Here is a 16,988-nt window from a genome sequence, read left to right on the forward strand (position 1 = left end):
GGGTCTTAAGGTGACATTCCTTGTCAGTGGCAATGCTGGGGATGAAGTTGAGACCTGGGTGGTGGCAGCCAGCTGAGACTGCTGAAGGTCTCAGATATGTTAATATCTAATGAGTGAATATTGTTATTTTACATGATTTAATAAATAAATATTCTAGGAACGCATCGATTTTAATTTTTAATAAGGTAAATATTGATAAATATAACTCATACAAACAAAAGCTCTTTTAGGATCCTTCAAATTTATAAACGTGGAAGGGGTTCCTGAGATCAAAAACTTTAAGAAATATTGTATAAACCAAGAGATATAGCAAAGCTCTCTACATTAACTCTCCACTGAGTTATCTGATCCACCCATAAAGCTCTTTGTTTTCTCCAGATAGCATAAGCAGGAGGCTTTGTTGCTCAGAATCTGCTACATTGATCAGTAAAGAGATAACATTTTTTTTTCTCCCCAATGTGGACAAAGTGGCTGTCAGCCAGTGAAATAAACACAGTGTGAAATGTTATTGGGAAAAAAGAGAAACAGCCTTCTAGCAGCTGTAATTCAGGATCCCTGTGGTAGTGAAAGCAAAGCATGGAATGCAGATGAGAGCTAAAAGTGGCATTGCTTGGATGACCCTTTAACAGAACCCCATCAATATATATTTATGGTTTAATCAGCAAGCGTCCTTTTAAGGAAGCAAATCAATAGCAGCTCACCAGAAAGAAAATGAGATAAACAGAAACTCTTGTGTGTCCCTATTCCTTCAAGTTACGAATTCCAGAATGTAAGCCAACAACAAGGCCACCCCATGAATGAAATGAGAAATCTCGTGATTCAAAATTTCAGTCCTGCATAGGCTGGATATTGAGTCTTAAACAAAATCCTGTTATAAGCCTAACAAGCTGAGGGGTGTGCATAGAATTTGAGATAGAGAGCACTTCAATTTTCATAATTATTATGTTTATATATTTTTTATTAATTTTATTAAAAATTACAATTAAAAATATAAAAAACTAATATAAAAAAAAATAAAAGAATAAGAAAACAATAGAATGTATAGAAAAAAACTATAAAATAAAGAAAAAAGAATATATTAAAAAAAGAAAAGAAATATATAAAGAGATGAGTTTATATTCCACCTTCATCATAACAAGTGTAAATAACCTTATCATCATCTTCTCTTAAAATAAAATAGGTGATTTGTCAGAAAGAGACTGCTGAGACAAGGGAAGGAGTCAAATGGGGAATTAGTCTGGTATCCCTATGTGGACATAAAAGGGCAAAGTCTGACATGCCCCCCCCTTAAATGCTATTGAATCCTATCTAATCTGACCCAGCTGCAAATAATCAAGTCTGAGAATATTCCTGAATTGTATGTTTGAACAATATAATAGCTAATTGAACACTTTGGTGTGGATCTGATTGTTCATGCCTGACAGATCTCTTCTTCCCATCTCTTATCTATAAACAAATCTCATTATTTCAGTCCTCATCAACAAAAGTTCATTAAGGTTTACCAGAGATAACAACATATCTATTTTAATCTTGATCAAATAAACCAACTTTACATTCCTTCCTTTTTTCAAAAATCTTGTTCTTTAGTCCCCTCAAATAATGATATAGAACTTAATTTCTTTTAATTTTTTTCATTGCCTTCTTACAAAATTCTTCAAAGCTTCAAACCTCTTTTGTAAATCCAATATAGGAAAATTATCCAGTGCACTCTCTTTGTTATTTTAATTTTAATTATTAAGACCGCTTTTTATTAAGCTTGATAGATGTGAACCTGATTGTCACTGATTAGAAAAAAGTTATTGAACATATAGGAATAACCAATCTATGGCTGCCTGTTACAAAAGAAATGTGAATACCATATTGATTATATTTAGGGAACAAATAAAAACAAACTGACATCATAATACTCTTAAATAAATCAGTGTGTCAACCTGCTTCAGCTTGAACCTCTAAGTAAGAATGATCCTTAACTCCATTTGTTGAGAAAGATATAGTTTAATAGAGATCAAGTGAATTACAGTAATGCAAAGCCAGAACTGAGATTCACGCGCCAAAATCATTAAGTTCTATTCCCTCCCCCATTGTCTGCCTCTCACTGCCCACCAATCAAGTTCTTGCGGTTTGTTCTATAACAGCCAGTCTGAGCCCACGTTTGTATGTGGCTCCCTCCTTCTTCCAGCTGGGTGACCTTGGAATGGCATCTCAAGGTGGCTTCTACTTTCGTTTTCCCCCTTCCTTCATTCCCCCTTCCTACAATTCATGGCAGACTGTCACCGCATAATAGAGAGGCACAAGCATGCATAAGGTGGCAGCTGGCACAGTATTATGAGCACGTTTACAATAATGTGCAGGGTCCCAGTTATTAAACTGCTAAACTTTGTTGAAGTATTGGAAAGCTAAAAGAATAAGCTCCAAAAAAGCTAAAAACAAACCCTTAATAAAGAAAAACATAGAACACTGAGTTTTTCAATCTCAAAAAAGCCCAAATAAATGAATAGCAACATACATATAACATTATACAGCATGGAAAATTGGACTTTTCCTCCCATTTTATAATGCTAGATTTGATGAAACAGAACTGTGTGAGATTTAGGTTAGACAAAATGTTCTTCATATACATTTATATACATAGTGAAGATACTGAATTGACTGCCATAAGATATATAATAGCCCCCACCTCAAAGCCCATTAATGAAAATGTGAATTAGAGTGCTATTGAACTTGTGTCCTGCTTGAGGGCTTCTTATTAGGAAAATCTGGATGATTACTGTAAGAACAGAAAGCTAGATTAGGTAAGATTTTGGTTTATCCAGATGAATTTATCTTAAGCTTTTAAGTATAAACTCTCGCAGTTCTCTCAGGCATAATGGAAATGCTGCCAACTGTTAATTGCATAGGAAACCCTAAGAACACACAGCCCTGAAATTTTAAAAAAATTGCATTTCATTAAAGGAGAAGCAATAGAAGAGAGAAATAGCTACAATAATATCAGGAAGAATATGGACTCACATCTTAGAAAAGGGGAGATTCATTTAGAGATTAGGCCAGAATGAAAAAGGTGGGCTACAGGAGAGAGTTAATTATTTAGAATGTATCATTAATTGTTCCCAATTGTTCCCGAATAATGATATACCTACTTCAAACATGCAGAATAATCCTTAATATGACATTTAAAAATAATCAACAGTTACTCAAATTCATTTGCTTGATGAAAAAGGGGTACAGTCAAAACATCTATTAATATAATTTCATATTGTGGGGAGAAGAGGAAAGCCATATTTGACTATTCAATATCACCAGTAACATTAAAATTGCTGTACAATCTACAATCTAAACTGATAAGTCAAGGTGGGGGAAGTACACAGAGTATGACCTTTGGGATTCTTTCCAACTTAACAGAATAACAAGAGTGAGAAGGGACCCTGGGGGTCTTCTAATCCAAACCCCTGCTCAAGCAGGGGACTCTATGATTTCAGACAAGTGGCTGTCCAGTCTCTTCTTAAAAACCTCCAGGGATGGTGCGTCCACAACTTTTGAGGGCAAACCAGTCTACTGATTAATTGTTCTCACTGTCAGGAAATTTCTTCTTAGCTCTAGGTTGCTTTTCTCTTTGATAAGTTACATCTTGTCTTGCCCTCAGGGTGTTTTTGGAGAATAGGCTATAAATTTGCAATGACTGTAGGAAGTATTTGTATTTTCTTGTACATAGAAAAAAATGTAGTGTATTGCATCAGTGTAAATATTTCTGCTGTCCCTTTGTGTTGCAGTTGACTGTACATATGCCCTGGGAAGCATGGGACACGGTCCATATGTTCCACTCTGGATCCCATGACTGAAGCATGGGGGCCTAGAATGAAGGAGTCAGCAGGATGCAAGAGTGTATTGGAAGCTGCTCTTTTTTTCCTGGAGATTTTTTTTCCAGAATACCCATAGAGTCCTTTTTTAAAAAACTCAGTTTTTCTGCCATCTCAGAAATTCTCAGGTTTTATTTCTGCACAATTGCATAATGGATGTGAACAGAATTGCAAACAAAACCCCACCATTTTAATGTAAAAATGGTGAAGATTTTGATTTAAAAGGGAGAATCAAATAGAAACAAGAATATTAATTATATTTAATGTTACTTGTTAGTCAAAATATACCGTACTCAAATTAGTAAAATAAATACATTTACAAATTTGGGAATACTTCTTCATAGCTTTCTATAAGCTTTATTGATCTCATAAATTACTGCAGTTTATATATATTGTGAGGAATGTACAACCCAGTATAACAATTAGGGGAGTCACATCAGCTTTTGTGTTTCTGGAAGGTGATTTCCATACTGTAGCGAAATAGATGCAAAGCCAGAAGTGTTCCTGATTCCTGAAAATAGTGTCTAGTTATGATGAACAGAAGGAACAGGCTGAAGAAAAATGCATTTGTGGTGTTAGGTAATGCTCTCTAGGATTGGCTTAACAGCAGTATCAGACAGCTGAAAGATGTAACACTATACAAGACTTACCTGGCCGGCCGCATAGAGTATTGCATGAGCAGAGCAGTGTTAGAATGTCAGAAAAATGAATTTTTACAAACTATAAACATCAGAACAGAATGTAGATGTGTGCTTCAGTTTTTTGCAAACTCAGTTAAAAGCTGGAGCTTGACAGCTAAAATAAAACATGGCAAAAGACTATGGTGTTGGGCACAGAAAAGAAGCACAAAATCTTTGAAAACAACACATATTTTTAGCTGTAAAGTTGCTGATTTTTATATGTTCATGCAAGCCACAATACTGTTGAGAAAGATGGAGGTTCTTTTTTTTGTAAACATAACCCTCTTCAAAATGTTTTTCAGTATTTGATAATTTTCAAGCAAATACCCAAACTAGGATGCCTTCGCGATAGTTGATAAGATCATCTCATAACTAAAGTATTGCAACCCGTCTTGGAAACTACAAATTGTGCATAATGCAATGGCTAGAATACTAGTTTGGGAAACACAGAGTTGCAGTATTCACATCCATCCTGAAGTCACTGGACCCAGTTCACAATTCTGGGTATTACCTCTGAAACTCTACATAGTACATAGCAGTACAAAATATCAGGGCCAGGTATAATTCTGCCCACTTAGTCCAAGCAGTGAGGAAAGACCTGCTAAGGATTCTCTCCCCCATTGCCCAGAAATGAACGGGCATAGATTAGGAAGCAGGCTTTCTCAGTAGTAGCCCCCACGTTCATGAAAACATTCCCAGCACTGTGATTGGCCCCTTAGGTTTCATTTAGGAAATACCTTAAAACCAGCCTGGTTTTTTTTTGGGGGGGGGGTTCCTCAAATCCTAGATAATTGGGAATTGTGTTTTAAATTTTATTGCTTTTAATTTCTGAATAATCTGGTTGGATGAAAGGGGTTTGGGGTTTTTTTTGTTTGATGCTGAGCTTGTCGATCAGAAGCTCGGCAGTTTGGCGGGTCAAATCCCAAGTGCCACGTAACAGAGTGAGCGCCTGTTACTCGTCCCAGCTTCTGCCAACCTAGCAGTTCGAAAGCACATAAAATGCAAGTAGAAAAATAGGGACCACTACGGTGGGAAGGTAACAGTGTTCCGTGTGCCTTTGACGTCTAGTCATGCCAGCCACATGACCACAGAGACATCCTCTGACAAGCGCTGGCTCTTTGGCTTTGAAATGGAGATGAGCACCGGCCCCTAGAGTTGGAAACGACTAGCACGCATGTGCGGGGGAACCTTTACCTTTACCTTATGGGCACTGCCCAAACTTGCCATAGAATGGAACAGTATAAATTTTGTAATATAAATATAAAAATACAGTGGTAAATATAAACATGTGTCATTGTTTCAGAGGCAACAATTAATATGTGTTAACTGAACTGCCACAGCATGTAGTAAGTTTAACTGTTTATTTAATCAGAAACATTCCATTAAAGAGATGGAAGCCAATAGAATCACTCTGGAGGTACAAGTGTTGAATTATGATATTAGGTTTCTGTTTCTAATGACAAAAATCACTTATCTGTTTGATCTTGGTAATGTATGTTTTAGTTTGCAGTACTCATTCTTTACAAGTTTCGCATTGAATAAGCTTTGCTAGCCATTGCCACTACGGGAATGGAAATCATGAAACTAGATGACACCAGGCTGCAAAAGACTGCTTTAGAAATTAGTAACCTCTGCCTCCAGGATCACAACACAATTTTTTAAAAATATGTAAAATAAACTGCTATTGTGCTTGTTCTGGGCCTTGCCTACTAGGTTTCATGTTGCATGATTGTGGCTGGTGGAAAAATACAATCTCACTTCAGCACAAATGCCAACTTGTAATCAGGTAACTGGATACTCCATTTCCATTATTATACAAAGAAGCTCTTGATTACAAAGCTCACTACTCTTCAAGATGGTTGAAAGTGTAATATTTTTGAGACAGCGGATGAATAAATTCATTATATAAATTTTATTACCTAAAGGCAAAGAACGAGGACGAGGTGGAGATAACAGACATGAAAAGCCCAGAGTCATTAGGAAAAGTAAATATTACTGCTCTAAACTAGGATTTCATCAGTGCTGGTAATTATTCATTTTCTGTGGAAATGGCCCACTGGATATTCAATATATTTTTATTTTCTTGTTATTATGCCTTCCAGTTGCACTTGCCAAAACAGAGCAAGCCACTACACCCTTCAGATTCTCTGTAGCCTTTTTGGCAGCTATTTAAGCAGTGATGCGCTGCCATCTAGGGACATTTTGCATATAATATGCAATCTACATTCTCAAGAGAAAAGTAAACTGGTTGCTGGAAGACAGACTTCCTCCACCTGTAGGTACTCATTAATATTTAAAGACTGGTGTTCAATGAAGATTGCAAAGAGGCCACAAACTGTTTAGGAAGAAAGCATTGGATTCCAGCAGTCGGAAATTAAGGATAAGAGAAATGCTTCCAACACAGTATCTAATTATCTTTCAACTCTCAGATGATTAAGGCAGTAATCAGATAAAGATAAAGCTACCAAAAGGAGGTAAGATATTAACGAAACTCCAGGGAAGAAATATTTGTTTTCCATCATCATGTTTTGTTGTTGTTAGTTGCGAAGTCATGTCCGACCCATCGCAACCCCATGGACAACATTCCTCCAGGCCTTCCTGTCCTCTACCATCTTCTGGAGTCCATTTACTGTAAACTCACGCCTACTGCTTCAGTGACCATCCAGCCACCTCATTCTCTGTTGTCCCCTTCTTCTATTGCCCTCAATCTTTCCCATCATTAGGCTCTTCTCCAGTGAGTCTTTCCTTTTCATTAGGTGGCCAAAGTATTTGGTTTCAACTTCAGGATCTGGCCTTCTAAAGAGCAGTCAGGTTTGATCTCTAGGACTGACCGGTTTGATTGATAGAACAGGAATTTATCCTTATTCCTGTCTTAAGCTAACCAATAGTTTAGCTGTCCTTTTTCATTTGTGGGTATTTATTTATATTCAAAACAAGGAGGGAAATTTACTGAGTACTTAAGAGTTGCATGCGAAAATTTAGGATCTTGCTTCTGTTCAAACATTTCCATGAATCCCTAAGAAATAGATGCTCTTCAAATTGCTCCAAATAGGTACAACATTTAACACAATGTCTTGATACAAATTTTGAACACATACCTACTATTTTCATGTAGTTACCTACTGATTCGAAGTGAGAAAACAATGAATATGGCAGGTGCAGAAATGCAGACAAACTTCCAGATGATTCCTTGCTCTTTTTTTAAAAAAAAAGGAAAATTGTTGTTAGGCTTAAATACTATGCACCTATATTAACCCTTAGGCACAATAGGCACAGCATCAGGAAGTTGTGAAAATTTGGGAACACAAAAAGTAATGATAAAATCAACATTCTACACAGTACATGTAGTCCTTGACTTATAACAATTTTTATGATCAATTGAAGTTACAATGGCACTGAAAAGAACTGATTTAAGAACTAATTCTCATACAATGGTTTCAGCATCTCTACAGTCATATGATCCAAATTTGGGTGCTTGGCAATCGACAAGCATTTACAATGATTGTGGCAACTTGGGGTTATGTGATCATCATTTGTGATCTTCCCGGCTGATTTCTGAAAAGCAAATCAATGAGGGTAGCTGGATTCACTTCATAACCATGTGATTCACTTAACATTTGTGGCAAAGACGGTCATAGAATGAGATGCAACTTATTTAACAACTGCCTTGCTTAGCAATGGAAATTCTGCTCCCAGGTTGTGGTCTTAAGTCAAGGGCTACTTGTGTATCCTAAAAATAAATATATTTAACTCATTCTTGCTATTTACTATGATTTACTGCTGTGATTTATTGAAGAATAAGTCAAGGGCATACCTTTATAACATCCAGAATACTGTCACAATGAGTGCTTATGGAGATGAATGCATTTTGTCTATAAGAGTCTTAGTGGAACTGTGGACCAAAATATGACTGAATTGTTAGCCAAATGAAGAAAATTCCCATGATGCACAAATAATGCTGACTTTTCTAACACTTCTGGTTGTAATTGTTGTTTTCTTTACTTTCAACAACAAAGGGATCCTCTTCATTCCGCCGGGACCTGAAGACCTGGCTCTTCGAGCTCTCTGGCCCAGGCTGAGAATTATTCTTAATTTTAACTGGGGTTTTATTTATGCAGGGACAAATATAATTTTTTTTAAATTTGTTTTTAACTTTTGTATCTTGGTTTTTTAATCACCCTGTAAACCGCCCTGAGTCCTTCGGGAAAGGGCGGTATATAAATGTAATAAAATAAATAAATAAATAAATAAATAAATAAATAAGTAGCAGTCTGAGCGTTTGTAAATGAAAATAGTCCACTCTTACAGAAACAGGAGCAGTCTGTAAAAAGAAAATCTCTAAACACTTTCATTTATAGATTCAGCTGTAAGAAACACTTATGGAATGTAACTCAAGTGTAACTGAAGGAATCAAGGCAAAATTTGGAAGACCAAAAAACCATCTTTTGCCAGAATTGCCTGAAAAGTAATCATATAGGCAAAAATAAAATAGAATAAAATAAAATAAAAGAACCCACAGACTATTGTACATTCTGAAAATTGGAGTTAGCTGACACCGGACTAGTTCTCCAAATACCATTGCTGATATAAAAGTAATATCTTGGGAAAGTTATCAGAAGCAAACCTTTTCTGTGACCTTGTCACAAAAGTCATCAACTCGTGCATGAAAAAAGAAAATTTTAATAAACCTGAAACATTTTGGAAGAAAAGTTTAGGATCATGCAAGAGAAAACAAGGGTGAAATGGCTAGCTGGTAATATACTGCATGATAGGAAACCAAAACTATCCAATGCAAATTAATTAATTAAACTATGTTCTCAATTCTTAAGGAACTTCCAGAGATGCTTTTTGAATTAGATATAATAAAATGAATATGGGACAAAGATTTTTATTACTCATATTTTGAATGATTAATTTTATTAAGCTATAATCTTGTCCAATGCTACTACAGATGTCTGTGTGTCTCTTTCTTTATACAGATAAGGAACTGTCGTTTCAAAGTATCCAGTGGTTTGAGTGCTATGGCCAGCAAATCCTTTACTATTCAAACAGATTCATGTATCATTATAAAAAAAAGAGCTTTTAAAGTACTTACAGTATATTTGCTGATGTGGGAAGAAGATTGACACAGCTATCCATGGCAGCTCTATGAATCTAATGCACTACCATATACCCATAAAATTTGTAACCAATACTTAAGATAACCTTTATTGTCATTTTTTTTTGCTGTCGGCACAATGGCACACATCAAAAATGAAATTTAGTTGCCCGTTCTCAAAGTGAAACACGTACATGACACACACCTAAACATACTATATACAACGTATGTACAGACCCACACTCCTACATATACATAACAAATAAATATTAAATACTATTCATCTTGAATATATAACGGAAGGAGGAAGCCTGAGAGTTCACAAGGTTAATGCTGTATGGAATGAAACTATGCTGAATCTGGATGTTCTGCTTTGGATACCATGAAGCCTCCTCCCAGAAGGTAACAGGGAAAACAGGCTGTGAAGAGGATGTGTAGTGTCCCAGACAATCTTACAGACCCTGCTCAAGCAACGCTTCTATGCTATGTCCTGGATGGGAGGGAAGGAACTGCCAATGATCTTTTCGGCCATCCTCACCACTCTCTGCATTGCCTTCCTGTCTGAAGCAGTGATGCTTCCAAACCAGACTGTGACGCTGTATGACAGGATGCTCTCAATCGTCCCCGTAGAAAGTGGTAAGGATAGGAGAAGGAAGATGTGCTTTTCTCATGTGAATTAATCTAATCCTAATTAGAAGGCAAAAATAGTATTTATTCATTTATGTGATATGAAAAGTAAAAATATAACAGAATAAGAGTTGGAGGGGACCTTGGAGGTCTGCTAGTCCAAGCCCCTGCTCAGGCAGGAAACCCTGTACCATTGCAAGTAAATAGTTATCCAGTCTCTTCTTAAAAGCTTCCAATATTGGAGCATCCACAATTTCTGGAGGCAGGTCATTCATTAATTGTTCTATCAGGAAATTTCTCCTCAGTTCTAGATTGCTTCTCTTCTTGATTAGTTTCCATCCATTGATTCTTGTCTTTCCTTCAGATGTTTTGAAGAATAGGTTGATCCCCTCTTCTTTATGGCAACTCCTTAAATATTATCACCCCTACTCCTTCTTTTCATTAAGTTAAACATACCCAATTCCAGCAACAATTCTTTATATGTTTTAGCCTCCAGTCCCCACTGCTGGCTCAAATTTAAGTGATTGTCCACTAGGACTCAAAGTTCCCTGTCACAATTATTACTATTGAGTCAGATACTACCTATACTATACCTGTGCATTTGGTTTCTCTTGCCTAAATGTAGAACCTTACTTTTTCACTATTGAATTTCATTTTGTTAGATAATTCTAGTTGTGACAAATTCAAGGCAGCCCGGGTGTTCAAACATGGAGCACAAGTAATGCAAACTATGCAATTGTTCAGAAGACTACTTACCTAACAATTAGACCATGACAAACCCAAAAAGTTAATTAAGTATTCCTTTATTGGATAAGGTATATTACAATAGACAAACATTTTACACATGCTGTACAAAATATACATTCTGATTACATGAGAAAATATAAATAGTTACAAGGAAAGAACAGCTATAAGAAAACATTGATTTCCACTGCCTTGGATATTTACAGCTATAATTTCTTTGGCATTGGAAAAAAGTATTAGAAATTTCCCCCCCCTGCAAACTGCCAAAACAACCACTTTAAAAAAGCACAAATAAGTGAAATATTTCAAAATTGCCTAAATTCTAATCCCAGACACAATTGCTGATAGATTTTGTTTTCAGAATAGTACAAGTATTGGCTTGCTAGGAAGTCATTTTCCCAAAACATAGCTTAAAGAAGCTATAAAATGTTTAAATTCTTTGCTCTACAATTTACTTTTAGACATCCTTGTGCTCATATTCTCAATACTTCATTCATTCCAGATTTCTAGCCTGACTGCTGAACCCATCCTAGCCCCAAAGCTGTCTGAATTGTTTTACATAAGGATATGTGTCTTGAGTTGTTTTTGAGCACCTCGTTGACTCAAATATGTGCGAAATCCTTTGCCTGTATCAGCCCAAACTAGGGCCATCCACAGGCAGCAGTTGCAACTGCGACAATTGTTGTATTAATTTAATTCTTTGCCAGCAATCCAAATTTATTTAATAAGGATATGTAAATATGTAGTTCTTGTTTAGCCACCATTGTTATCATGGTGATGAAAAAGTAACTTCACAATCAATCCCCGCATTTACAAGTTTCACAGATCTATAAAGAAAAAGAAAGCTGAAGATCCTAAGACAGCCATGGTTTCACTTTCTGACTGCTTAATAGCTGAGTTGCCAGTCCCACTTGTGGTTGCTAAATGGGAATTTCCTTAATCTAACAAGGAAGTTTGGATTACCAAATTTGTCTCTGTACAGTGAAGCTTCTGAACTTCCAGAGTGAATAATAAAATATTGAGCTGTGCAATATGTCATTTGCAATCTGGCAGGAAGCATATACAAAGATGAAATGAAGTTCTGGTCTTACATATTTTTCCAGCTTTGCCGTATCAGATTCTTCACAAACTGTCTCAATTTCCCATAACCTGTTTTCATCACTTAGTGAAGGAAAATTATCTCAAGTGCTAACTTCACATCAGGTAAAATAGAAATGCTTTAACTATCTGGTACATGTGCACCCTGAAGAAGATGCAAAACCAGCAGCAAGAAATTCTAATGCAGAACTTTCTGTTGCTGGCTATTTTAGCACACATCTCAGAGATACAAAACAGAGTTTTAATGCAGTCTGACTCTTATCCTTTTCAGAGTACCTATATTTTACCAAAGGTTTTTAAGTGGAACCTTTCTCTTATACATTTCTAAAACTCACACTTAAAATGATAATAAAGTGCCTCTGTTATCTTATTAACAGAAGTATCATCACCTTCCTGGCCATTCTGTATATTTTATATCTCCATTTTTGCTGCTAAAGTTCAGGTATGGTTCTCACATAAAATAATGTAGCAAGCATTAAAATTGTAGCTGCAAGCAAGATTAATCAAAAGCTAACTTTTGGGGGGTTCAATACTTTGAAGCAAACATCTTGGATAAAAGAAGACTGTTATTTTGTGCCCTAGAAAGCCGAGCTTTATCTACTTGCTGACAATAATCTGCCTTCACTTTTGTATTTTCAGCACTGCTGCAGAACTCAGACAAGAGATCCCTGTAAGATTTGGGACACTGATATTATGAAGAAATAAGCAATATGTAAGTTGGCACTTTCCACTGGTACAAAAACCAAAAGGGCAAGCAACCACTACTTAAATGAGTTCATTCTTTCATTGCTTAGTTACCTGGCTGGTTACTTTTTGTAAGTGGGACAAGCCCATAGGGATTCTTAAGTTACAAAACAAAACACAGGAATTTTACTGCTTCCAGCCAGAAATTCAGGCTTTATATAATAAGAGTCTTAACAGAAACACTAAAATTCCAGCTAGTAGAAAGAGGCCTTTTCCAGTTAACTATTACTCATGAGCTTAGTACATATTATTTCCATTAGTGGGGATACAGTCACTGATTGATTAATTTACTATACAATTTTTATGTCAATGCACATAAAGAAATACTATAAAGTAACATAGAAATAAGGCAGATAAAACCCAGTACAATATAGCAATAGCACTTAGACTTATATACCACTTCATAGTGCTTTATAGCCCTTCTCTAAGTGGTTTAGAGTCAGCATATTGCCCCCAGCAATCTAGGTCCTCATTTTACCAACCTTGGAAAGATGAAAGGCTGAATCAACCTTGAGCCAGTGAGAATCGAACTGCCAAACTGCTGGCAGTTGGCAGTCAGCAGAAGTAGCCTGCAGAATTGCATTCTAACCACAGATCAAACACCAAAAGCTCTCCAGAAAAGCTCAGTCTTCATTTTTTTCTACAAGGCAGGAATATTGGACACAAATGAAATATATTTGCCTTAATAAATTTTCATGCCAACATTTTACTATAGAAGCACACCAAATGGTTTACAAAGTACCTTTTATTGAACTCTGAGAAAAGATGTTACAAGAAATTCAGACTGTAGCTAATTTGCTAATTATAGGACTACAATCCTATAATTACTTACTTGAGAGTAAGCCTACTGCACTTAATGGGACTTAAATCTGAATAAATGTGTGGGATTACACTGACAGCTAATATTTTTCCTACATTTTATCAGAATACAAGCATTTGCCATAGCAAACATTTATGAGATGTTTTCTAGCTGCAATCTAGAACTCTGTATTATTATAATAGGAAAAATTAGCAAACAGATTATTCAAGAATAGCAAAAAAGATTATCTCAGTATAAAAAGCAATCTGAGACTATTGAGGGTCTATACCAGGGGTGTCAAACTGCTGGCCCACGGGTCGGACGCATCATGAGGAAACCGTGCCCACCCCAATGCCAGCAATGGGGAAAAAGCTCCGATACGTCGCACGACGTTGCGAATTTGACATATCTGGTCTATACCCTTTGTTATTCTGAGATAATCTTCCTTTACTGTTACACTGTTATATCATGTGTGTAGACTCAGCCTGCATCAGGGAGTATGGGGAAGACAGCATGGCTGGCTGGGGAATCCTGGGAGTTGAAGTCCACACATCTTAAAGTTGCCAAGGTTGAGAAACACTGTTTTCTGACTAACCATTGATGTTCAACTCATTTAATTCTTCACATCTTACACACTCATTGCTTAATTTCTCAGCCATGGGTGTGAACAGAGATAATCAGTTTAAACTTTCTAAGCTTTAAAAAAGTAAAATTTCCAGCATCCATGAAATTTTAAAAATGATTTCACATTAATAGTTCAGATTTCCAATAATACATCAACTTAACCATCTCACACATCATACATATCATATTCTGTGATAAAATCCACAGACCAACTCACAAGAAATTCTCCTTATGCACAATCTTCCTTCCATCAATTACTACCCATACATAAAACTATAAAGTGGAAGAGCCACCAAAGAATGAAAATCTCCAGTGAATGGCAGAGCATTTGATAACTCCAATTGTGGAGTGCAAATAATAATAATAATAATGAATCAACCCATCTGCATCATTCTTAGTAAACAATTTCTGGTTTCTGGAAGTTAGGGAAGTCAGAATGATGTGATATTTGGCATGATTTAAAAAAAAAACACCTTACATTTCAGTCTCTCATCTCCATTAGTGTATACAAAATATTTATATTATATGTATATATTTACATCTGAATACTTCAGAGAGAAAAAGTAAATAGATTTTGTGATCGGACATACTGAGGGGAATTCTTGCTAGTTGTCAGATGGATCAAAAAATCAAGCAAGTTTCATATTGATGAATACTAAGAAATCTTGCAAAGAAGCTCTTTTAAAGTTTTTTTTCCCAGCAGGAAATATAACGTATGTGAACCATTCTTGGGAATGTTTCCAAGACAACAGAGACACTTTTTATCAATTTCCATCACTGTGTTGTATCTTCTTTTTTTTCACCATCCGTTTAAGACTGAACTTTAATATATGGTACTTATTGGAAAATAGCAGAAGTGATTTTGCCCTCCAGCATGCAGTGTTCTGTTCCATTAGGCCTCTGTTGGAAGCATGAAACATTTTTTGCCATGAGTCAAAATGTGAGGTAGCAACAATACTAACAAATGCTTCAAGCTGCTAATGTTTATTTCATTTTTATGTAGCTTCACGATGCTCTTGCATGTCCCGAGTCCTGTTAAAATCAAAGTTGTATTCATGTAATCTGTGATGAAGCCTAGGAGGAATAATGTGCTCTGGCTCCTTCTCTGTGATGCCTTCATTTCGCAGAACTTCTGGCACCTCATGGGTCTTAGATGGAGATGAACAATGAGGGTGCAACAACCCCAGATCATTATTGATACCCCATAAAGACTGTTGAAAAAGATCTGTGGAAGGAAAAATTAGAAATTTGAATTTGTAAACAACCTCAGCACTAAGATTCTCACCAACAACACCAATTTTACCTATAATAGTACATTTAAATCATGTATTTGCTATTTTTCTATGTTTAGGAATATTTTTGTACATTTTATAAAAAGCTATATATTCGGATATATCTACAAAAACATAAGGTAGCCAAAGTGTATTCCAAACTACTAAATACACTTATTAAGAACCACATATATCTAATATTTATAGAAGCATCCTGGCTTCCAAGTTAGTAAATTTATTAGACCTTTTTTTAGTCAAAAATTATATTTTATTTCCTGCATTAAATGCTGCAAGGCATAGTTGAAAGATATTGTGTAATTCTGATTCTTATTTACATGACAGTTTACATTGTGGGATAGTCCCAGTTTGAAAACTTGAGCTTAATCTTTTTTTTTGGGGGGGGGGGGAATTCATGAGCTAATAATATTAATTTCTGATTCATCCAGTCATCAAAAAATTGAAAGAAACATTCAGGTTATCTAAATCTATGGAGTGGCAACATATTAAATTAAAATATCTTTTATTTTCCCTATTTGGTCAAAACCACATTTTTTAAAGAAAGTTGGAACAGAAATTTGGAATAAACCAGATTTACAAATGAATTGCAAGAATCGTAAACATTAAATCTTATTTAAGTCTTATAATCTCAACGTGAAAGCAATTCAGAATTTTCATGTTTATTGGACACTTGATAAAATGTTTTAAAAGATACGGCCATGACTTCATTATATTGGAAAATAAAATTATGGAGAGGGACACATATGTTTTCCTATTTTGCTTAATATCCATAAGTTTGTTAATATGATTTTAGGAAAGAGCAAGATAGTTATTATTATGTGATTTGGAATTATATATCAGCTATTTCAAATACATTACATGAAGAATAATGAACTTATCAACTTATGGGGCACAACCAAAAATATTTACTCTTTTACAATGGCAAGACAGAACCATCCTAGATTTACAATCTTGGATTGATGAAATATATTCATTGTCTACTTATGAACTGGCTCTCTAGTGACATAATGGAAAACTAATTAATATTGCTCTGTATGGTCATAGTTAAATGTTATGTTTAAAAGTATCTCTCTCTCTCACACACACACAGAGTTTTTACTTTTTTCCTTTTTTTGTATCTTTTTCCTTTCTTTTTATACAAGAAATCAAATTAAAAATAGACTTCTGGAAATATGAAAGACAATGTTTACATAACCTATTCTTTTGGCTTCATAAACAAATTACATTTAGATATCTTTTGAGTAATGGAGCTTGGAGACTGGACATCAACAATAAGAGTAAAATCTGAGAGCCAATTAGATCTAGTGGTTAAGGCAACAAGCTAGAAACTGGGAGTCGATGAAGTCAAGTTCCACATTAACCGTGAAAACTAGTTGGGTGATTTTAGGCCAGTAACACTCTTAGTTAAACCCATCTCACAGGGTTGTTGTA

General features: G+C 35.5%; 1 protein-coding gene across 1 annotated transcript in view; it reads right to left on the reverse strand.

Moving 5' to 3' along the window:
- Window positions 1–11,041: 11,041 nt before the first annotated feature.
- Window positions 11,042–16,988, reverse strand: part of LRIG2 (leucine rich repeats and immunoglobulin like domains 2) — a 40,658-nt gene continuing 34,711 nt past the window's right edge. Inside the window, exon 18 of the mRNA XM_083358272.1 lies at window positions 11,042–15,493. Coding sequence (XP_083214398.1) covers window positions 15,264–15,493 — 230 coding nt within the window. The 3' untranslated portion in view covers window positions 11,042–15,263. The remainder of the gene's footprint in view (window positions 15,494–16,988) is intronic.

The sequence above is a fragment of the Vipera ursinii genome (genome assembly GCF_947247035.1).
Source record: "Vipera ursinii genome assembly, chromosome: 3".
Classification (NCBI taxonomy): Eukaryota; Metazoa; Chordata; class Lepidosauria; order Squamata; family Viperidae; genus Vipera; species Vipera ursinii.